This window comes from Macaca fascicularis, chromosome 5 (assembly GCF_037993035.2).
Source record: "Macaca fascicularis isolate 582-1 chromosome 5, T2T-MFA8v1.1".
Taxonomy (NCBI): domain Eukaryota; kingdom Metazoa; phylum Chordata; class Mammalia; order Primates; family Cercopithecidae; genus Macaca; species Macaca fascicularis.
Window position 1 is genome coordinate 38,496,275 of NC_088379.1, and position 24,543 is coordinate 38,520,817.

The following is a 24,543-nucleotide window of genomic DNA, read 5'->3' on the forward strand; positions in this document are numbered from 1 at the left end:
GTAAGTTATTTTCACATATTTTTAGTAAAGTTTATATAGTAAATACTCAAGTGAATCAGCCAAACTTTGGTAGCTAATATGAATCTGGCAATCATGTTTACAATTTAAGACATCTAAGACTACTTTACTCCTGATTTTAATATTCAGGGCAAAAATATAAAACAAAGTATAGTTGAAAATCAGTCTTAAAAATAAAATAGGTAGTTCTGGGTAACATGGAGTAAGCACACTCCACCCCAAGTCTCCCACTGAATATAGCTGTAAAATGTGAGCAGAATGCATGGAGCAGATATTTAAGGACTCTGAAAAGTAAATAGTAGCAGGCAGATTGGAAAAGAAGATGGAATTTGAAGTGCCAGCTAACCAGCAGTGAGTCTCCCATTTGTCCTCTGCTCTCTCACAGCCAGGACTCAAGGAAGTCTAAAACCTACAACTAGGCACCAGAGCACAGAGAGAGCTTTAAGGAAGCTCTCTGGTTCTGGCTTAAGTTGTGGGAAAGAGAACTTGTAATGCTCAAAGGCAGTTGGGGAAATCCCCTGGTTTTCTTTTTCTTTTTTTGTTCTTTGTTCTCTAATGCTCCAGCCACCAAGCAATCTCCTCATGATAGTGGCAGCAGGAACAATGGCACCAAGGACCCACAGTCACCTAAAACTCTGATGGAGGATGATCTCTCTCCAATTAGAGGCTGTGGTTTCAAGAAGATAGGGCAAACCACTGTTGCCTATTTTTCTCTTTGTCCTCCCTTGGTCACAAGTGCTCATATAGTTGTGGGAATTATGTGGTAGAACAGAGGAACCAGAGATCAAGCATTAATAGAGGACCAAAATTAGGAGCCCTAGGGAACTAGAAAGTACCAGATTGATCACAGAGAGGAAGGAACTCAGGAAAGCAACCCTGTAAACATATTTATGAACTCCTGGGTTCATCCTTAAGCTCATATGTATAGACTTATCCTAAACATATACCAAAGACCCTGTGAACTGAACTAAGACATAGATCATAGCCAAGGTCTTATACTAGCCACTGAGTGGGCCATAGAGGGACATATCTGAATACCACTGCAAAGGTGTTGAAAATAGAACTGACATTGAAACCATAAGCCACAGAAGTCTCCTTGAAACTTGTAACCTGAACCCAGCGAAGTTGATGGCCTACTGAAACAAAAATATTAACCTTCTCCATGGGATTTAGATTAGACACAGTCTCATAATTTCACAATGTCCAGAATATAACCCCCAATTACTTGATATATGAAGAATTAGGAAAATTTTAACTCGCTCAGGAAATAACAATAAAAAAACACCAATGCCAAGAAGATGCAGATAGCAGATATAGAAATGCTCCAAGAGGTAAGGGCTAATACTCTTGAAACAAATGGAAAGCTAGAAAGTCTCAGAAAAGAAATAGAACCAATAAAGAAGAACCAAATGGAAATTTTAGAACTATAAAATGCAATAAATGTGGTGGACTTAATAGCAAATGGAGATAATAAGGAGTCAGTGAACTTGAAGAGAGATCATTAGAAAATATCCAATCTGAACATGGAAGAAAAAAATGAAACAAAATTATTTGTCCCAGAGACCTGTTAAACAATAACAAAAGGTCTAGTATTTGTGTCTTCGGAATCCCAAAAATAATGGCTGGAAACTTATGGCAAAAGACATAAACCTCCATATTATAGAAGCTCAGCAAGTCCCCAAACGGATAAACCAGAAGAAATCTAGAGCTATTCACATCATAATCAAACTGTTGAAAAATAAAGACAAAGAAAAAATCTTGAAAGCAGCCAGAGAGCAACATTTTGAATGTCAGTGGATTTTCTCACCATAAAGCATTGAGGCTAGAAGGAAATGCCACAATATTCTTAAAGTGCTAAAATAAAAGCGTTGTCAACTGAAATTCTTTATCCAGTGAAAATGTATATCAGTAAATGAAAATGAAATAAAAGCATTTTTAGATGAAGGAAAATGAAGAGACCATCTTGCTCTCTGAAAGAATTGCTGAAGGAAGTTCTTCAGATGGAAGAGAACTGAGAACAGAAGGAAATTTGGGACATTAAGAATGAAGGAAGAGCAATAGAAATGGTAAATATCCGGGTAAATATAATGGACTTTTTTTCTTTTGAGATTTTTAATGTATATGTGATGGTTTAAAACAAAAATTATAATATTGCTCAGTAAGGGGTTTAATGCATGAAAATGCAATATATGAGACAACTATACCATAAAGGGGAGAGAGGGTAAAAGGTTTTGTATGTGATAAGACTTCTACATTCCACTTGAAATGGTAAAATATTGATTCTAAGTAGACTATGAAAACTTAAATATGTATATTATAATCTAGAGCAACCTCTGAGAAAACTATTCAAAGAAATATACAAAAGCAAAATAGAGAAATTAAAATGGGATGCTAAAAAATGTTCAAATGGAAAATGAGAAAATTTAAAAAATCAGTGTGACCAACATGGAGCAACCCTGTCTCTACTAAAAATACAAAACTAGCCGGGTATGGTGGTGCATGCCTGTAATCCCAGCTACTCGGGAGGCTGAGGCAGGAGAATCACTTGAACCCAGGAGAAAGAGGTTGCGGTGAGCTGAGTTCGCACCATTGCACTCCAGCCTGGGTGACAGAGTGAGACTCCGTTTCAAAAAAAAAAATCAATTAAACAGGCAGCTGGTTCTTTGAAGAAAATAAAATTGATAAGCCTCTAACAAGCCTGACAAAAATAAAAAGAGAATAGACAAAACAAATCACCAATATCAAGAATTAAACAGGATTATCCCTACAGATCTGAAAGCCATTATGAGAATAATAAAGGAATACTACAAGCAATTTTACACTCAAAATTTGACAACCTAGAAGAAATGGAACAATTCTTTGAAAACCATAAACTACCAAAACTCAACCCAAATGAAACAGATCATCTGGATTAGCCCTATAACTACAATAAAATGGAATTAGTGGTTTAAATGCTCCCAAAAAAATAAATCTCCAGGCCTGTATGCTTTCATTGAAGAATTCTGCCAAACACTTGATAAAGGATTAATACCAATTTTTTAAAAATCTCTTCCAGAAAATAAAAGAGTAGAGAACTCTTCAACTTGTTTTATAAGGCTAGTATTACCTTTATATCAAGACCAAACAAAGACAGTGTATTAAAAAAGAAAAATACGGGTCAGTATCTCTCATAAACTTGAGCATGAAAATTCTCAAGAAAATTTAGCAAACAATGTAACAGTGTATAAAAGGAATTATACTTCATGACCAAGTGTGATTTATTTCAGATACTGAAAATATCAAATGGTTCAATATTTAAAAATCAGTGTAATCTAGGTCAGGTGCAGTGGTACATGGCTGTAATCCCAGCGCTTTGGGAGGCTGAGCCAGGAGGATCACCTGAGGCTGGGGTTGGAGACCAGCCTGGGCAATATAGCAAGACCCCATCTCTAAAACAAAATAGCGAGGCATGGTGGCATGTGCCTGTATTCCTAGCTACTCAGGAAGCTGAGGTGGGAGGATTGCTGAGCCCAGGAGTTTGAGGTTGCAGTGAGCTGCAGTTGCATCACTGCACTCTAGCCTGAGCAACAGAGCAAGACCCTGTCTCAAAAAGAAAACAAAAAAAAATGTAATCACTATATCAGAAGCTAAAAAAGACAAGCCATATAATCACATCAATTGACACAGAAAAAGCATTGCACAAAGTCCAGCACACCTTCATGATAAAAACTCTCAGCAAGTTAGGAATAGCAGGTAATTACCTCAGTTTGACAAGGAACAATATAGGCCAGGCACAGTGGCTCACTCCTGTAATCCCAGCACCTTGGGAGGCCAAGGCAGGAGAGTCACTTGAGCCCAAGAGTTCAAGACCAGACTGGGCAATATGGCGAGACCCCATCTCTACAAGTTGCCTGTAGTCCCAGCAACTTGGGAGGTTGAGGTGGGAGGATCACTTGAGCCTGGGAGGTTGAGGCTGCAGTGAGCTGTGATCATGCCACTGCACTCCAGCCTGGGCAAAAGAGTGAAACCCTATCTCAAAAAAAAAAGAACTACAAAAAGCCTACACTTAATATCATGCTTAATGGTGAAAGACGGAATGCTTGTCCCTTAAGATTAGGAACAAGACAAGAATATCTGCTCTCATTACTCTTATTCAACCTAGCGTTAGAAGTTCTGGCCACTGCAATAGGCAAGAAAAAGAAATACACAGCACTCAGATTAGAAAGGAAGAAGGAAAACTCTCTCTATTTGCAGATGTCATGATCATCTTGGGATTTTCTACATAAAAAATCTTGGAATTTTCTACATAAAAGCAACTCCTAGAACTAAAACAAATAAATGAGTTGAGCAAGATTGTAGGATATAAGATCAACACACAAAAATTAATCACATTTCAATATACTAACAATGAACATTAACAATGAAAACAAAAATGAAAACCAATACCATTTTCAGTCACTCCAAAGAAATTGAACTGCTTAAGTATACCTCTAACAAAACCTGTACAGTGTCTGTGCTGAAAATTATAAAATGCTGACGAAAGAGATCAAATTAGACTCAAATAAATGGAGAGTTATACTGTGTTCATAGATTGAAAAGCTCAACAAAGTGAAGATGTCAGTTCCCCCAAGTTGATCTATTGTTTAATGAAATTTATATCAAAATCCCAGCATGCTTCTTTGTAGGCATAGACATGCTTATTCTAATATAGATAGATAGAGACAGAGAGATAGATACAGATCCTAAAATAGCCAACAGCAATCTTAAAAAAGAACAATAAAATGGGAGAAATCATTATTCCCAATATAAAAACTTGTGTAGCTACAATCATCAAGACTATGTATCATTGGCAGAGGAAAAGATACATCAATCAATGGAATAGAATAGAGAAGACAGAAATAAACCCACACAAATATGCACAGTTGGTTTTTGACAAAGGTGAAAATAATTCAATAAAAGCAAGATGCCCTTTTCAACAAATGGTACTGGAGCAATTAGACATCCACAAGTGGAAAAAAAAAAAAAAAAGCTTCAACACAAACCTTACACCTTAATAAAAAAATTCACTCATAGACTTAAATATAAAATGTAAAATATAGGAGGATATCTTTTGGATCTAGGGTTAGGCAAAGAGTTCTTAGACTTGAAACCAAAACTATGATCTATAAAAGGAAAAATTGATAAAGTAGATTTCATCAAAATTTTAAACTTTTGCTTTGTGAAATACTCTGTTAAAGATGAAAAGATGGCCGGATGCGGTGCCTCATATCTGTAATTCCAGCGCTTTGGGAGGCCAAGCTAGGCACAACACCTGAGGTCAGGAGTTTGAGACCAGCCTGGCCAACGTGGTGAAACCTTGACTCTGAAAATAAATAAACAAATAAGATGAAAAGATAAGCTACAAAATGAGAAAATATTTGTAAACCACATATCCAACAAAGGACTAGTATCTAGTATCTAGAATATGTAAAGGACTCTCAAGACCCAACAATATGTCATATGTTTAATATCTGTATATGTTATCAACCCAACACTATGTTGATACTATTTTTGTTTAAATGTCAATTATCTATTTACATATCAATTTATCTATGCAACACAAAAATAATAAACTTACTTATATAGTTGCCATTCAACAAAAACCGAACAGTAAAAAAAGCAAACAACCCTGTTAGAAAATAGGCAAAAGACATAGATTTCACCAAATAATAACAAATACATGAAAATTAGCCATTAGGGAAATGCAAATTAAAACCACAATTAACTCTTGCTACCCATCTATTAGAATGGCTAAAATGAAAAATAGTGATAACACCAAATGTGGGTAAGTATGAAGAGAAACTGGATTCCTCATACATTGCTGGTGGGAATGCATCATGGTACAGCTACTCTGGGAAGCAGTTTAGCAGTTTCTTAAAAAACTAAACATGCAATTACCGTATGATCTAGCAGTTTCACATCTGGCCATTTATTCCAGAGAAATGAACACCTACATTCAGATAAAAACCTGTATATGCAGCAACAGACACGTGAAAAAATGCTCATCATCACTGGCCATCAGAGAAATGCAAATCAAAACCACAATGAGATACTATCTCACCCCAGTTAGAATGGCAGTCATTAAAAAATCAGGAAACAACAGGTGCTGGAGAGGATGTGGAGAAATAGGAACACTTTTACACTGTTGGTGGGACTGTAAACTACTTCATCCATTGTGGAAAACAGTGTGGCAATTCCTCAAGGATCTAGAACTAGAAATACCATTTGACCCAGCCATCCCATTACTGGGGATATACCCAAAGGATTATAAGTCATGCTGCTATAAAGACACATGCACACGTGTGTTTATTGCGGCACTATTCACAATAGCAAAGACTTGGAATCAACGCAAATGTCCATCAGTGACAGACTGGATTAAGAACATGTGACACATATACACCATGGAATACTATGCAGCTATAAAAAAGGATGAGTTCATGTCCTTTGTAAGGGACATGGATGCAGCTGGAAACCATCATTCTCAGCAAACTTATCGCAAGAACAGAAAACCAAATACCACATGTTCTCACTTATAGGTGGGAATTGAACAGTGAGATCACTTGGACACAGGAAGGGGAACATCACACACCGGGTCCTATTGTGGGGAGGGGGTAGGGGGGAGGGATAGCATTAGGAGATATACCTAATGTAAATGACAAGTTAATGGGTACAGCACACCAACATGGCACATGTATACATATGTAACAAACCTGCACATTGTGCACATGTACCCTAGAACTTAAAGTATAATTAAAAAATAAAAAATAAAATAAAAAAATAAAAAACCAAAAACTGGAAACAATCCAGATGTCCTTCAGTGGGTGAATGGTTCATCTATGTCATAGAACACTACTCAACAATAAAAAGGAACAACCTATTGATACACCCAGCAACTTGAATGAATTTCCAAAGGATTGCGCTGAATGGAAAAAAGCCAGTCTCAACAGGTTGCATACTGTATGATTTCATTTATATAATGTTCTTGAAAAGATAGAATTATAAAAACAAAGAACAGATTAGTGATTGCCAGAGGTTAGGATGGGGCTGGGGTTAGAAGGAAAGAGGTGAGTGTTTATGAAAAGGCAACATGAGAGATCCTCGTGGTCATGGAACTATCTGTATGTATCCTGACTGTGGTGGTGGATCTCATGAATCTCTTGTGTGAGAAAGTTACTAAACACACACACTGAGTACAAGTAAACACACACACCAAGTACAAGTAAACACACACATTGAGTACAAGTAAAACTAGGGGCATCGGAATAAGATTTGTAGTTTCTATCAATGTCAGTATCCCAATTGTGATATTATACTATAGTATTTCAAGATGTTATTGGGAGAAAAGGGGACATGGAATCTATCTATCTATATTGCCTCTTACAACTACCTGTGAATCTAAAATTATCTTAAAAGTTCAATTAAATGAAAATAATGAGGGAAACAATGTAAGAGGAAAATACTGGAAGGGAAGAGAAAGGAGAAAAGGAGATTAGGAGGAAAGAAATGTTACAACTGTTGGGTCTCAACATTGTACTACACAACTTTCATTTACATCAACTTACTTATTCTTATTACAACACTATGAAATAATATTATGCCCGCATTTTTCAGAGCTTTCAACCTGATCCTTCTGATCCAAATTTAATATTCTTTCTGTACTATAATTCACTTCCTTTTGTATGAAAGAACTCTGGGCACGGGAGAAAGGGAACACATTGTAAAGAGAAACCTGTATCATCTTACAATAACTAATACTACTCAGGAGAATATTTTCATACTCAAATTTCTTCAGGACCATTTTAACCTCCTTATTCCTGATGCCATAGATCAGAAACTAAGCCAGGTACAACCCACCCCCCCATCTCTTCACACAGTAAACAAACAACACCCCCCCATCTCTTCACACAGTAAACAAACAACAACAAACCCCAAAATTTAAAGATGTAATGAAGTACAGAAATTCTAATACTTTCTTTCTTTAACCGGGTAGATCGTTCTGTACATCACATTTTGGAGACCAGTAACCTATTCCATGGTTTATAATTTTTGGTGAACTAAAACAGTTTTATATAAAGATCATATATATTTTTTTTAAATACATTTTTGTTTTTCAGCATTAAAATCCAAGACTTGGTTGACTTAAAAGACATGTATGCTATACTCAGCCTGGATGAGGAAAATAAAGGTATTGATTTTTCTGAAGCAGATCGACATTTTATCATTCCAGTTACAGAGAATAAGGTTGTGTTCATTATTGTGTGATTTGCATTCGTTGTAGGAGGATTTTTTTTTTTTTTTTTTTTTTTGAGATGGAGTCTCATTTTGTAGCCCAGGATGGAATGCAATGGCATGATCTCTGCTCACTGCAACCTCTACCTCCAAAGTTCAAGCTATTCTCCTGCCTCAGCCTCCCAAGTAGCTGGTATTACAGGCATGCGCCACCACACCCAGCTAATTTTTGTATTTTTAGTAGAGACAGGGTTTCACCATGTTGGCCAGGCTAGTCTTGAACTCCTGACCTCGGGTGATCTGCCCACCTTGGCCTCCCAAAGTGCTGGGATTACAGGCGTGAGCCACTGTGCCTGGCCAGAAATAAATTTTAATATTCTTTACTAGAGTTCCCTAAAATAGTCTCCTTATTTTAGTAATTATGTTGTCATACTGCTTGACTAGAAAGATATGTCTACTTTGATCCAGAGATTTATAGTGAATTTTATCCTAATTCTAATGTAAAGTATAAATTCTTATAGATAGTCATGACCCACATAATGACGTTTCAGTCAACAGTGGTCCACATACATGGTCCATATTTACCACTTTTTCTTTTTCTTTTTTTTTTTTTTTTTTTTTTGAGACAGGGTCTTGTTTTGTTATTCAGGCTTACTCTACATTTTCTATGTTTAGATATGTTTCAATGTGCAAATACTGCTGTGTTACAGTTGCACAGTGTTCAGTACAGTAGCATGCCATACAGGCTTATAGCCTAGGAGCAATAGGCTCTACAATATAGCCTAGGTATGTAGTAGGCTGTTTCATCTAGGTTTGTGTAAGTACACTCTATGATGTTCACACAACAACAAAGTCACCTAATGACAGATTTCTCAGAACATGGTCCTGTTGTTAAGTGACACATAACTGTACTTTCTCTTTGAACCACAGGGAATGAGCCAATGCTCATATTCTTATGCCAATCCATGGCACATTTCCTACTCTAAATAAAAACTACTTAAACTGGTAAGGAAGATATTTGAAAATTGTTATGTCTCTGGTAGCTCAAATGAAAATATGTGTTTGCTGCCTGCAACTATATATTGTTTTTGGATGATCATTTATTTTGTCGATTATTTCAGGATTGGGTACCTTGTCCTGGACTGATGATGGCCAGTTGCTAGCACTCTCTACCCAAAGGGGCTCACTTCATGTTTTCCTGACCAAGCTTCCTATACTTGGGGATGCCTGCAGCACAAGGATTGCCTATCTCACCTCCCTCCTTGAAGTCACCGTAGCCAACCCTATTGAAGGAGTATGAAAATGGTGTTATTTTTCTCTTATTTCTTAATAAAATAAGTCTAGCAGTTGATTTATTACTATTTTTCTCTATATAGGAGCTACCAATCACAGTTTCTGTTGATGTGGAACCCAACTTTGTGGCAGTAGGTCTTTATCATCTGGCTGTAGGAATGAATAATCGAGCTTGGTTTTATGTCCTTGGAGAGAATGGCAAGTCTAAGTCTAGTTGTTTATTCTTATCTAGCATATAGTTTCTGTTCTTATTTGGTAAGCACTGGAAGTTTCTTTTAGGACCAAGTCTTTCACTCTTTTGTTCATATATCTCATTCTTAGCTTAAATGGTTTTGTAAGTCTTCTAAAAATTCACATAATTTTTAGAAAGCTTTTATTCTTTACCTGTGTAGTGAAGGCAGCATAGCATAGTGGGTAGAGTATGAGCTTCAGAATTAGAGAGGCCCTGGATTTAATTTCCCTTTCTGCCTCGGTTAGTTAAGTGACTATAGACAAATCACTTTGCGCTTGTGAGCCTTACTCATCTAGAAAATGAGGTACTTCTACTTTAATGGATCATGAGGAAGATTAAATAAAATAAAATGCGCGATCTCACTTGGCACAGTGACTGTTTTAAGCACTCCTAAACCTAGTGGGTACTTAATAAATGTTAGTTCTGTCTCCCCTTTTATGCTTTAAATAATAGCTACTAGCATGTGAGGAAAACCTTGTTTTGTTTTTTCTTCTCCTTCTTCCTCCCCATCACCTTTCCCCAATTCTAGGTCAGGTAACCCTCAGGAATAGAACAAACCTGAAAATTAACTGGTTAAACAGGAAACACCATTAAGTTTATTGCCACTTAAGGTTTAATTCTTAATTGTTTTGCATGTGATTTTATTTTCTATTACTTTGTTTCATGTAAACCATAATGGAATGCCTGAAGGCAAATTTATATGGCAACTAAGATTAAAATGAAATTTAATCTTTAAGAGTCAATTTAATCATTTAATCATTTAAGATTAAAATGAAATTTTAAGTTCAGAATATTTTTGCAAAAGCACACCTTTTAAAATTATTTGCAAGTATGTATGAGATAGTTTTACCAATATTTTAATGTGTTGATTTTTAAAAATTGCTACAGCTGTGAAAAAATTGAAAGATATGGAGTATCTGGGAACAGTAGCCAGTATTTGCCTTCATTCTGACTATGCTGCTGCACTTTTTGAAGGCAAAGTCCAGTTACATTTGGTAAGTATAATTTTGATGTCCTGGAGACATGCTAAGTTAAGTTATGATGAACAGCCTAATGTCTGATTATCAAGAATATTGGTTAGGAAGCAAGGATGTACAGACTAACTAGAAAGCCAGGTGTGAGTAAAGGATTAACAAAACCCTTCCCCTTCTATATGAGAAGTTCTATTGACTTTCTAACCCTGTTCCCCAAAAACCTGATAAATATCAACAGTGCTACTCACAACATAGCCTTTAGCAAAAATAATAGTAATAATAATTACCCTGTTGGTAAACTGCAACTAGAAGGAACTATACACAAAACCATAAAAACCTGATGGGAATGCCATACCTTCGGGCTTCCTGGAAGGTGCTGACTCATATTTGGGCATTATGTGTGTGGGGGTCTTTGAAACCATGCCTGCTGAGTTGTTCAAGAGATGTTGGCACCTGTGAAGAGGGGGCTTCTAAGTCAGGGTATTTCTCACATCTGTTTCATGGCTCTTCATGGAAGACAAAGAGATTAGCAATTAGATAGCTGCAGAGCCTGCAGTAAAGACTGTTCACACTAAGAGGGACGTCTGTGCTACCTTGCTGGCAAGCTGTGGTTCCTGTCTGATAGCTTTCTGACTAAACTGACCTCTGGTAGTCTTGGGAGTCTGAATGTTTAGTTGAACTTGAGAAAAAGACACCCCTAGATGTTGTATAGCAGGTTTACTCAAATGAATCTGTGAGCCATTATTATTCTTTACATTTTAGATAGAAAGTGAAATATTGGATGCTCAAGAAGAACGTGAGACTCGGCTTTTCCCAGCAGTGGATGATAAGTGCCGTATCTTATGCCATGCCTTAACTAGTGATTTCCTCATCTATGGTACAGATGTATGTGTCACCTTCTTTATTAGAGAACATTGGGAATTTCTAATTTTTACTTTGTGATCTCAGTCATTTCCTTCTCCTACCAGCCTTTTTTCTGTATTGAATCCAATACAATTACTGAAGTTATCTGTGATTAATTATATACATTCATGTGTCTCTTAGCAATGGAGATTCATTCTGAGAAACATGTCGTTGGGCAAGTTCGTCATCGTGTGGATGTCATGGAGTGTGCTTACAGGAACCTAGATGGTACAGCCCACTACACACCTAGCCTGTGTGGTAGAGCCTATTGCTTCTAGGCTACAAACCAGTACAGTATGTGACTGTACTGAACGCTGTAGGCAATTGTAACACAATTGTATCTAAACATAGAAAAGGTACTGTAAACATGTGATATAAAATATTTAAAACAGCATGCCTGTATAGGGCACTTAGCATGACAGGAGCTTGCAGGACTGGAAATGCCTCTGGGTGAGTGAGTGAGTGAGTGAGTGGTGAGTGACTATGAAGGCCTGCGGCATTACTGTACACTACCATGGATTTTATCAACATTGTGTACTTAGGGACACTAAATTTATTTAAAATTTTTTTCTTCAATAATAAATTAACCTTATCTCACTATAACTTTTTTACTTTATAAGCTTTTAAATTTTTAAAAACTTTTTGACTCTTTTATAGTAACACTTAGCTTAAAGTGTTACTAAGCTAATAACACTTAGCTTAGTAACACTTAAACACTTGACTCTTTTGTAGTAACACTTAGTTTGTTAACAAACACATTGTATAGTTACACAAAATATTTTCTGAAAAAATATATCCTATTCTGTAAGCCTTTCTCTATTTTTCACTTTTTTTAACTTTTAAACTTTTTATAAAAACTAAGACACAAACACACACATTAGTGCAGGCCAGCATAGCATCAAGATCATCAGTATCACTGTCTCCCACCTCTGCATCTTGTCCCACTGGAAGGTCTTCAGCGGGAATAACATAGATGGAACTCTCATCTCCTATGATAACAATGCCTTCAGGATACCTCCTGAAGGACCTGGTTGAGCCTGTTTTATAGTTAACTTTTTTTTAAATAAATAGGAGTACACTCTAAAATAACAATAAAAAGTATAGTATAATAAATATATAAACCAGTAACAGTCATTTATTATCATTATCAAGTATTATGTGCTACACATAATTATATGCGCTATATTTTTATATAACTGGCAGCACACGAGGTTTGTTTACACCAGCATCACCACAAACTTATGAGTAATGGCTTATGCTTTGACATTATAACATTCACGATATCACTAGGCAATAAGAATTTTTCACCTCCATCCTGATCTTATGGGACTATCATCATATACACAGTCCATCGCTGACCGAAACCTTATGTGGTGAATGACTGTACATGTATAGAACACGTAGGTGGCATGATTTGTTAATGTCAGTGCTTTTGTGATTTTAAGCAATTTTGATGGCCTAGTGAAAAGCTCAGACTTTGGAGCCTAGCAAATCTGGGCTCAAACACCAGTTCTATTACTTGCTAGCTGGTGTTTAACCCCTCCAAGCATCATTTTCCCTATCTGGGTGCCTTAAGGATTTAATTTGGTGATGAACGTAGACAATTCAACTTCAAATCTCTAATGCCTGCATTTAGTAGGCATTCAGCAAATATTAAGATTAATTGAATATTGAGAATCTGACTTCAATTTATTCATCCTTTGAACCATAGGTACTCTATATCTCCAAATATTACATTAGCCACATGCACATAAAACAGTTATAGCATCTTATATTTGTAAAACAGTTTTCACAGATTTTTCAAAGTATGCCATACCTGTTACTTTGATCAGTCTGTAAAAGAATTAAGTAAGGTTGGTAGAAAATGCATTATTTTCCACTTCAGCAAAATATTGGCCGGGTGCAGTGGCTCCCACCTAAAATCCCAGCATTTTGGGAGGCCGAGGCGGGTGGATCGCTTGAGCTCAGGAGTTCGAGACCAACCTGAGCAACATGGCGAGACCCCCATCTCTAATAAAAATACAAAAAAACAGCCAGACGTGGTGGTGTGTGCCTGTGCTCCCAGCTACTCAGGAGGCTGAGATGGGAAGATCACTTGAGCCCCGGGGGTGGAGGTTGCCAGTGAGCTGAGATCGTGCCACTACACTCCAGCCTGGGTAACAGAGCAAGACCCCGTCTGAAAAACAAAAAACAACAACAGCAAAGAAAAAGTTATTTACTATTTTAAAAGTTTCCACTTTTTCACATGAAATTATCATTACCATTATTATTTTTTAGAGACAGGGTCTCACTCTGTCACCCAGGCTGGAGTGCAGCAGCACGATCATAGCTTACTACAATCTCGACCTCCTGGGCTCAAGCAATCCTCCTGCCTCATCCTTCTGAGTAACTGGGACTACAGGTGCATGCCACCATGCCCTGCTAATTTTTAGTTTTTAATTTTTTTCTTTTTTCTTTTTTTTTTTTTTTAAGAAATGGACCTCGAAAATTTTTTGTTTGTTTGTTTTGAGACGGAGTCTCACTCTGTAACCCAGGCTGGAGTGCAGTGGCGCGATCTTGGCTCACTCCAACCTCCACCTCCTAGGTTCAAGCAGTACTCTGCCTCAGCCTCCCTAGTAGCTGGGATTATGGGCACCCACCACCACACTCAGCTAATTTTTGTATTTTTAGTAGGTACGGAGTTTCACCATCTTGGCCAGGCTGGTCTTGAACTCCTGACCTCGTGATCCACCTGCCTCAGCCTCCCAAAGTGCTGGGATTACAGGTGTGAGCCACTGTGCCCAGCTGAAATATTTTTTTTATATTTTCTTTTTATTTATTTATTTTAGAAACCTGCTAATTAATTTTTTTTTTTTTTAATTTTTTTTTGGTAGAGACTGGATCTCACTGTGTTGCTCAGGCTGGTCTTGAACTCCTAGCCTCAAATGATCCTCCTACCTTGGCCTCCCAAAGTGCGGGAATTACAGGAATGGGCCACAGGTGCCCGACCTAAATTATTTTTTTGAAAGAACATGTTTTAAACCATGCTTGTTGCCATATGAGAGACTTTTTAAAATTTAAGTTTGACCGAAACTAGTAAGTCTTTGAGATAATATACATCAGTAAGGTAGGTCTCATATATCAGGTAATTTGGTGATATGGAAAAATACAGAACAGGAAATTTGTATGACGCTAATAGTTTATAGAGCCTTGATCTCACTTATTTTATCTCATCTATAAAATACACAGGGAAATTTTCAGGAGGAAGATACTGAAGATTGAGAGGCTAGCAAGTCTGTAGCAAACTGGAACTTAAACTAAAATTTCCTGATGGAAAATCTACTCTTTCCACTATGCCACAGTACTTTTGGAATAAATGTAGTAGTCTGTTCATTAAGCAGCAACTATTCCAGTTTCATTCTTGAGTAATTCAGAAAATATCATGGTTTTTGGCAGCTTTATTGAAGTTTCATTGACATGCAAGAAAAATGCACTATTAAAGTGTACAATTTGGATGGGCACGGTGGCTCATGCCTGTAATCCCAGCACTTTGGGAGGCTAAGACAGGCTGATTGCCTGAGCTCAGGAGTTTGAGGCCAGCTTGGACGACATGGTAAAATCCCGTTTATACTGAAAATACAAAAATTAGCTGGGCTTAATGGCGTACGCCTGTAGTCCCAGCTACTCGGGAGGCTGAGGCAGGAGAATCACTTGAGCCTGAGAGGTGGAGGTTGCAGTGAGCTGAGATCGCACCACTGCACACAGCCTAGGTGACAGAGCAAGACTCTGTCTCCAAAAAAACAAATAAATTAAAATTTAAAAGTGTACAATTTGATAGGTTTTGACATATGTATACACCCATGACACACCATCACTTCAGTGACGATAGTGAACATGGCCAGGTGCTGTGGCTCATGGCTGTAATCCCAACACTTTGGGAGGCCGAGGTGGGCAGATCACTTGAGGTCAGGAGTTCGAGGCCAGGATCACTTGAGGTCAGGAGTTCGAGACCAGCCTGACCAACATGGTGAAACCCCGTCTCTATTAAAAATACAAAAATTAACTGGGCATGGTGGCGCATGCCTGTAATCCCAGCTACTCGGGAGGCTGAGGCAGGAGAATCACTTGAACCCGGGAGGCAGATCCGCCCGCCCATTAAAGAGTGGGCTGGGCCGGGTGCAGTGGCTCGCACCTGTAATCCCAGCACTTTGGGAGGCTGAGGCAGGCAGATCACGAGGTCAGCAGATTGAGACCATCCTGGCTAACATGGTGAAATCCCTCTCAAAGTGCTGGGATTACAGGCGAGAGCCACTGCGCCCAGCTTTTCCCATTGTATTTATTTTCTTGAGTCTGTACCTTTCACATATACTAAATATTATTCTTAGTCACTTCATCAAAAACATGACATTTTTCTCTTAAAATTAGGATGTATGTTTAATTTAAATGTTGAAAGTTAGTATTTCCTTGACTACCTTTTATATTTTCATGACTGAATTTTTTTTTTTTAGACTGGTGTCGTTCAGTATTTCTACATTGAAGACTGGCAATTCGTTAATGATTATCGACATCCTGTCAGTGTGAAAAAGATTTTTCCCGACCCAAATGGTACCAGATTAGTTTTCATTGATGAAAAAAGTGATGGATTTGTTTACTGTCCAGTAAGTCTAGAACATTTTTAAATGTTTATTTTTTGAAATGCAATATAGGGGGAAAAAAGTATGTTTAAAGCATATCTCATGTAAAATTTTCTATTAATTAGTGCCAAGGATTGTAGTTCTTCGCTATCATCTTCATATCATGTTTATGATAGATTTCTTATGACTATATCAAGACAACTTTTTCCATTATTCTGTAATTTTTCACAGTGGCCATCCCAGAAAGATTTTTAATGGGAAAAAATAGTTATTATGTCCTATACCACTTTCAACCTTATCGTATACTTACTGCACAATACAATAATTATAGTGTATCTTCCTGTACATGACTTTTCTCTCCCGATAGGCAGTGAGCTTATCTGTCCTTTCTGCACACCTCAGTTGATTTTCCTCTTTCCTTAAAGATCCTGAGCACAAGGAACAGGTATTTCTGTATTAGATGAATAAAAATAGATGAGCCCATTTTAAAAATCAGCCACTCATATTTTTAAACATCTTTAACTTTTTTGAAAATAGATTTAGAAAAAAGGAGATGTGCCTTTACATTAGTTACTATAATTGGATTTTTCATTTACTTTTTATATCCTGTTAATAGTTTACTATGTTCTTGGTCAAATCACATAAACTACAGCTGCTTGTAGACCCATCCTTAATACTGTTTCCAGGTCCCTAGGTCTCACTGTGGTGTTCCCTCAATGTAAACAGCCTGCTCCTCACTGCTACACTTCGCTTGATACAAAGACTTACTTCCTCCCCATGCCCACCCCTTCTTCCTTTCCTTTCCCTTTCCTTCTTTTCCCTTTCCCTTCCCTTCCTTTCCTTCTCTTCTTTTTCTTTTCTTTTCTTTCTTTATTTGACAAATATAATGAATTTCCACAAATGTACCTGGATTATCTATGCCAAATTCCTAATTTGCTAGTTCTTACTCAATGCACTCCTCCCCCAATTGCAAAGCAAATAAGGAAGGATGAATGACATAAATGAAGATAAAGCTCGAGTTCCCTCTACTTAATATGGAAATTCCACCTTGTATAGGTTTCCTTTCTATAACAGGGAACTAATTAGAGCTGCCTTGAATTTCCCCCGTGTGGGTTCACCACAGTTAGAAACTGTGGCTTAGACAGAATAGACAAGAGAGTAGGAGGGTAAATCAGGTGTCTGTCAGGAGTTAAAGTCAAAAATAGGGTGTGGCTGCTAGGAAAGGGTAAGGAGTAAGGTCAGCCTTTAACAAGGTGATTTCATTCATTTTTACTTTCTCCATTTACAGTTCTCTTTTTCTTGATAATTTCTGTCAAGGAGCTCTCACTTTGATTGGATTTCCAGTTTTCCTGTCTGTCTAAGATGGAGACAGTTCTAGTACCTACTTTGTAGGGTTGTTAAATGAAAAGTTAATAGGATGATGCATGTAAGCTTTTAGTACAGTGTTAGCCACATAATAAGCACTCAACAAATGGTTACCTTTTTTTAAAAAAAGTTCAACCACTAGTCCAGTGGCACTGATGTGTTCATCTATACAAAGTGAGCATCAGTATAACATAGACTAACATGGATTAGAAGCAGAGACTCAGGATCCAGACTGCCTGGGTTCCAATACTGGCCGTCAACCTACTAGCTGTGTGACTTTGGGCAGATTTCCCTGTACTTCAGTTTCTTCATCTGTAAAATGGGAATAATAATAGTACCTGTCTTTTAGAGTATAAGGTTAGCATGAAATGAAGTAATTAGTACAATATCTTGTAAGTAGCACTGTCCAATGGAAATATAATGTGAACCACATATATAATTAAAAATTTTATATTAGCTACATTTTTTAAAAGATAAAAAACAAACAGGTGAAATTAATTTTAATATATTTAACTAAACCCTTGAGGAATTGCCATACTGTCTTCCACAATGGTTGAACGAATTTACATTCCCACTAACAGTGTAAAAGCATTCCTCTTTCTCCTCAGCCTTGCCAGCATCTATTGTTTCTTGACTTAATAATCGCCATTCTGACTGGTATGCAATGGTATCTCAATATTATCATTTCAATGTGTAATTGAATATAAAAAAAGTAATGAGATATTTTACAATCTTTTTTTCATGCGAACTCTCTGTGTAGTTTACACTTAAACATATCTGAATTCGGACTTGGCATATTTCAGTGCTTAATAGGTACATCTGGCTACATGTAGATATTATAATAGCAACTACTATATTAAATAACACAGCTTTGTAATATTACTTATTATTTGCAGGGATTTTATATTTCATTTTTATTTTGAGAGTAGGAGGAGGCAGATATTTTTCAGTTCCCTATTCAGGATATATATAAGCCTATCTGCCTGCGTTCACAGGATTTATATGGACTGATTTTTATAAATAGCTTATTTAGTATGATATTACAGTCAGCCCACCCTATCTGGGTTCCTCATCTACGGATTCAACCAACTGTGGATCAAAAATATTCAGAGGAAAAATGGATGGCTTTGTCTACGCTAAACCTGTGCAGAAAATTTTTCTTATCTATATTCCCAATACAGTATGACAACAATTTACATGGCGTTTATGTTGTATTAGGTATTATAAGTAATCTAGAGATGATTTAAAGTATAAGGAAGGGTGTACACAGGTTATACACATATTACACCATTTTATGGGTCAGGGATTTGGGCATCTGTGGGTTTTGCTATCCGTAGTAGATCCTGGAACCCATCCCTCAATAGATATTGAGGGATGATTGTATATTTATATTTGTTGATATGCATTTTAGAGAAGTCTTTTGAAATAAAGCATCCCTAGTGTAATTTACTTCAATCATGTGAATTAATTTGTTTCTTAATACCCAGTATTATCAAATACTCAGTATTATGAAAAATTTCTAAACACAAGTACAAGTGTGTTCATAGTTTAAATTTCTGTCATGTTGAGCAGCTTTAATTTTTTTTCCTTAAGCTGAAGCTTTGTGTCTAGACTCGTGCGTTCTTCTACAAATTTGCCAGATTTTAGATCAAACCTTGGATTTTCCAAATAACTATAGTTTTTTCAAGCCAGACCTAGGATAAGAATGGAAAAAGAAACTTTCTTTCCTGTTGTTGTTGGAGTGATGTTAAGTTGAATATGACTTAGCTAAGCCAGCTAAGGCTGCAAACAGGCCTCCTCCACGGCAAATGATAATGATTTAAGTACAGACTTGGGGCAAATCTGTAAATCTTATTTTGTAGGTTAATGACACTACCTATGAGATTCCAGATTTTTCACCAACCATTAAAGGTGTTCTTTGGGAAAACTGGCCAATGGATAAAGGTGTATTTATTGCTTATGATGATGATAAGGTGTACACTTATGTCTTTCACAAGGACACTATACAAGGTACTAAACCCCTTTTGTGTATATTTGCTGACAAATGAATTTCCCCATTGCAGTAAAATTAAAACATGCCTTTCTGATTTTTGTGCTGAGTATTAGCTTTCAGCATTGAGATTTCTGTTTTATAATGTAGGAGCCAAGGTTATTTTGGCTGGTAGCACCAAAGTTCCTTTTGCTCATAAACCTTTGCTGCTATATAATGGAGAGTTGACCTGCCAAACACAGAGTGGAAAAGTAAACAACATCTACCTTAGCACCTATGGCTTTCTCAGCAACTTCAGAGATACGGGGCCTGACGAACTGAGACCAATGCTGGCACAGAATTTAATGCTAAAAAGGTAGGCTTTCAAACACTTCTTCTTTTGGAACTTCTCGTTTGCTTTTGTGATTTTAAAGGTCAAATCCTATAATTATTTTATCTTATTTTATTGCTTTATTCTTTCTCCTTGCAAGAATATTTTTTATTTTTTGTAAATGTGGAAATATAAGTGCAGTTGTGCTACATGGATATAGTGCATATGGTGAAGTCTGAGCTTTTAATGTACCCATCACCAGAATAGTGAACACTGCACCCAGTAGGTAGTATTTTATCCCTCAACCCCGTCTCACCGTCCCACCTTTTGGAGTTTCCAGTGTCTCTTATTCCACCTGTATGTCCATGTGTACCCATTGTTTATCTCCCACTTCTAAGTGAGAACGTGCAGTTTTTGACTTTGGGGTATTTCACTTAGGATAATGACCTCGAATTCCATCCATATTGCTGCAAAAGACATGATTTCATTTTTAACAGCTGAGTAGTATTCCGTGTTGTGTATGTCTGTATATACACACCACGTTTTAAAATCCAGTCATCTGTTGATGGACACTTAGTTGATTCCATGACTTTGCTATTGTGAATAGTGCTGCAGCAAACATATGAGTGCAGGTGTCTTTTTGATAAAATGTCAAATCCTATTCAATAGATGGAGATAACAGCACTTCCCTTGTTCATTTCACAGGGGTATTGTGAGGCTCAGATAAGATAGTAAGCTGTTTTTATTATGAGTACTTTATTGTAAGAAAGCCCGTAAGAACAAAACAGTTTCTAAGCTTCCAAAGAGCCCAGTTATTGTGAAATCCTAATAAACCTAATTATGTCAACAATATCTTGATTTCATCATAATGAAGTTTGATTTTTGCTTTGCTTGTAATTTCCTTTTCCTGTTTTTTTCTCTTATCTCCTAGAGCCACTGTGAATTTCCTTTGACGTTCTAATTCTTCTGAGCCTCTCTTAAATGTGCTGTTTATTGGGGTCTCATGAGTTTCCTTCTCTTCTTACTCTAATTATTCTTCCTGAGTAAATCTCCTCTGCTTAACATGGCTCAACATACCACCCATATGAAGTTGACTTTAAAATCTGTGTCTTTATCTTAAACCTGTACTTACAACTACCTTCCAGTCATATGTACTTGGAAGTCCATGAGCTCTTCAAACTTGCCCTTTCTAAAACTGAACTCATCAATTTCCACAGACCCCTATTTTCCCTCACTCTAATCACACATGCACATGCCTTAACACACACATACACCAGCTCCTTTCCTCCTCCTGTGTTCCCTTGTCTTTACCCAGGCCCTCACTTGGAATAACGTGTAATGTAACTCTCCACTTCCTAACTGCTGTGTCTGCCAGTAGCCTTATAACGATCTCATCTGTTCTCCACACACTTTTGAAAATGTGATTTGATCCCCTCATTTCCCTGCTCAAGATACTTTAGCGACTTCCTATTGCTTTTACAAACAAATCCAAATTCCTGGGGGACCTCCATGACCTACTAGGCACTTCATGATTTAAGACCAGCTCAGCTGTTTCCACTCAACTCCCTCTCTGTTCCACTGGCTGCTGAAATTGCATATATTTCATGATTCTTCCTGGAGTGCCCTTTCGCTATCTCTGAATGTAGTAACCCCTCTTTCTTTACCCATCAGAAATTAGTGGAGCCATCTGCTGCTCCAGGAAGCCTTCCCCGACTTCCCCACCACCACAAGCAGTCCTGCTTGGGGTCTTTCTGATGTGTTGCCTCAGAGCCAGGATGCAGTATACACAGTGGTTACGAGCATGACACCACTTATCTCTGTGTGCCTTGGGCTAGTCTTTTAACATCTGTAAGCCTCACTTTCCTAATCTTTAAAGGAGAAATAATAATAATACTTAGTAGGTAGTGTTATTAGGGTAAGGGAATTTATGCAAAAGACTTAGCACCAAGAGTTATCTATTGTAAGTACTCAGTTACTTCCGTCAAACTGTGTTATAGTCATTTGTTTCCTTATCTGTCTCTTCCACCTTCCCCAATTGTGACTGCCTTAAGGACAGCAACTGTGGTTGATTTTTGTGTCATGTTTCCAAGCACATAAGAGGAGCTCAGTAAATGTGTGTTGGATGGAAAAATGAATAGGTGAATAGATAAATGGATAAATGAATAGATAGATGAATGTAATATATTCACTCATGTAGAGGTTCCACCAAAAGTTTAATTGGCATTTATGTTCATGTTTTAAACCAGAGGTCTGAAAACCTTTTCTGTTATGGTCCAAATGGTAAATATTTCAAGCTTTAAGGGCCATAGGGTCTCTATCACAGCTACTCAGGCTGGCTGTTGTAGCCGGAAAGTGGCCACAGACAATCCATTAAAGAGTGGGCTGGGCCGGGTGCGGTGGCACACACCTGTAATCCCAGCACTTTGGGAGGCCAAGGCGGGTGGATCACAAGGTCAGCAGGTCAAGACCATCCCGCCTAACATGGTGAAACCCCATCTCTACTAAAAATACAAAAAATTAGCTGGCGTGGTAGTGCGCAACCTGTAGTCCCAGCTACTCAGGAGGCTGAGGCAGGAGAATAACAAACTGGGGAGGCCGAGGTTGCAGTTAAGTGAGATTGCGCCACTGCACTCCACCCTGAGCGACAGAGCAAGACTCTGTCTTCAAAAAAAAAAAAAAAGAGTGGGCTGATGAGTGACTTTGTTCCACTCAAGCTGTATTTTCAAAACAGCATCTGACTAGATTTGGCCCATGAGCCATAGTTTGCTGACCCCTGTTTTAAACTTCTAAATTTATAGGAATAGAATACTAATTTTATTAGACTTATGGAGAACAAAAATAATATTCATCTATGTGTGAAATAAAAAGAAATAAATGAATAGCATTAGTTTAGTTGTTAATTGAGTAGGCTGATTACAGAGTAGATTCAGATTGATAAAAGAAATTCAGGGAAAAACATTTATCTGCACAAAGGAAGAAAGCTTAAGTGTCTTTTCATTACTTGCAAATGACGATTACAGGTTAAGAAATGTTTTAGACAGTTTATCTGGGGCACACTGTTAGATAACATATAGTCTGAAAATTGCCTAACGTGGCAAGTGGAGCGTTCTGATTAAGCTTATGTACTTACATCCCAGGTTCTCTGATGCTTGGGAAATGTGCAGGATTCTGAATGATGAGGCTGCCTGGAATGAGTTGGCCAGAGCTTGTCTACATCACATGGAAGTGGAGTTTGCAATCCGTGTTTATCGGAGAATTGGAAATGTTGGCATGGTGATGTCCTTGGAACAAATAAAGGTAAACAGCATGTTATAGAATTATCAAGTAAGTTAAGATTTAAATGCTATTTTAAGTTAAATGCAGTCTAAACTTTTTCCGTTTAATCTTACCTAACTCTTAAACAAGTGAATCGATAGAATATTACCACTTCTAATGATCAAAGTCCTTTAAAAAAAAAAAAAGTTAAACTCTTACATTTTTTTCTCATCAAAATTGCTTTTATTTGTAGGGAATAGAGGACTACAATCTTTTGGCAGGACACCTTGCCATGTTTACCAACGATTATAACCTGGCTCAGGACCTGTACCTTGCATCCAGCTGTCCTATTGCTGCCCTGGAGGTATGGCAGCAAATAAGAATGGAAATTGTGTAAGAGGTATCCAGTGGGGAAATGGGGGGAAAAAAAATGGGGCCTGGCGCAGTGGCTCACGCCTCTAATCCCAGCACTTTGGGAGGCCAAGGTGGGTGGATCACCTGAGGTCAGAAGTTTGAGACCAGCTGACCAATATGATGAAACCTCATCTCAACTAAAAATACAAAAATTAGCCGGACGTGGTGGCATGTGCATGTAATCCCAGCTACTCAGGAGGGTGAGACAGGAGAACTGCTTGAACCTGGGAGGTAGAGGTTGCAGTGAGCCTGTAATCGCAGCTACTTGGAGGCTGGGGAAGGAGAATCGCTTGAACCTGTGAGGCAGAGGTTGCAGTGAGCCAAGATTGCACCACTGCACTCCAGCCTGGGTGACAGAGGGAGACTGTCTCAAAAAAAAAAAAAAAAAAAAAAAAAAAAGGAAAGAACATAAGAATATGCAAAGGAGGATCACCCCTTCTATATAATTAAAATTTCTCAGCACAGACACTATATGCCTTCCCCCTCCTAGAATTCAAACATGTCAGTTTAAGAACCCCTGAGTACTCATTAATTATATTATTTTTTATTAAAATCATAATTCAAAAATATGTTTATTCTGCATTTTGTGGAGGCATAAAATGCATGGTATTACAACATTACTAATTGAAATCTAAGTGTGTCCGAAGAGAACAGATTGTGTAAATTACAAAAACGTATACAAGGAAAAATATCATCATATATTGAGTGCTTACGTGGGCCAGGCACTTTTCTAAGCACTTGACAGGTATTAACTCATTAAACCCTCACAACAATCCTATGAGATAGGATTGGTTTTTTCTCTGTTTTCCAGATGGGAAAACCGAGGCACATTTATCCTTATTGTGTGAAATTCTGTTGTGTATTAAGAGGTGAGCTAAGGACTAGTGTACCATCACTGGTTTCCCAGAGGTGAGCATTGCAGGAGAGGG

At 37.5% G+C, this 24,543-nt stretch overlaps 1 protein-coding gene across 4 annotated transcripts in view; it reads left to right on the forward strand.

Annotated features, from left to right (window-relative positions):
* The window catches only part of WDR19 (WD repeat domain 19), a 93,929-nt gene that overhangs the window by 22,710 nt on the left and 46,676 nt on the right, over positions 1 to 24,543 (forward strand). For all 4 annotated transcript variants that reach the window (XR_012434785.1, XR_006698179.3, XM_005554696.5 and 1 more), the window contains exons 10-19: positions 8,151 to 8,221; positions 9,387 to 9,559; positions 9,642 to 9,756; positions 10,679 to 10,785; positions 11,527 to 11,649; positions 16,155 to 16,304; positions 19,508 to 19,655; positions 19,786 to 19,990; positions 23,083 to 23,242; positions 23,454 to 23,564. Coding sequence is in view for 2 of the 4 variants with exons in the window: in XM_005554696.5 (XP_005554753.1) it covers positions 8,151 to 8,221; positions 9,387 to 9,559; positions 9,642 to 9,756; positions 10,679 to 10,785; positions 11,527 to 11,649; positions 16,155 to 16,304; positions 19,508 to 19,655; positions 19,786 to 19,990; positions 23,083 to 23,242; positions 23,454 to 23,564 (1,363 nt within the window). In the remaining 2 variants the exon portion in view is untranslated. The remainder of the gene's footprint in view (positions 1 to 8,150; positions 8,222 to 9,386; positions 9,560 to 9,641; positions 9,757 to 10,678; positions 10,786 to 11,526; positions 11,650 to 16,154; positions 16,305 to 19,507; positions 19,656 to 19,785; positions 19,991 to 23,082; positions 23,243 to 23,453; positions 23,565 to 24,543) is intronic.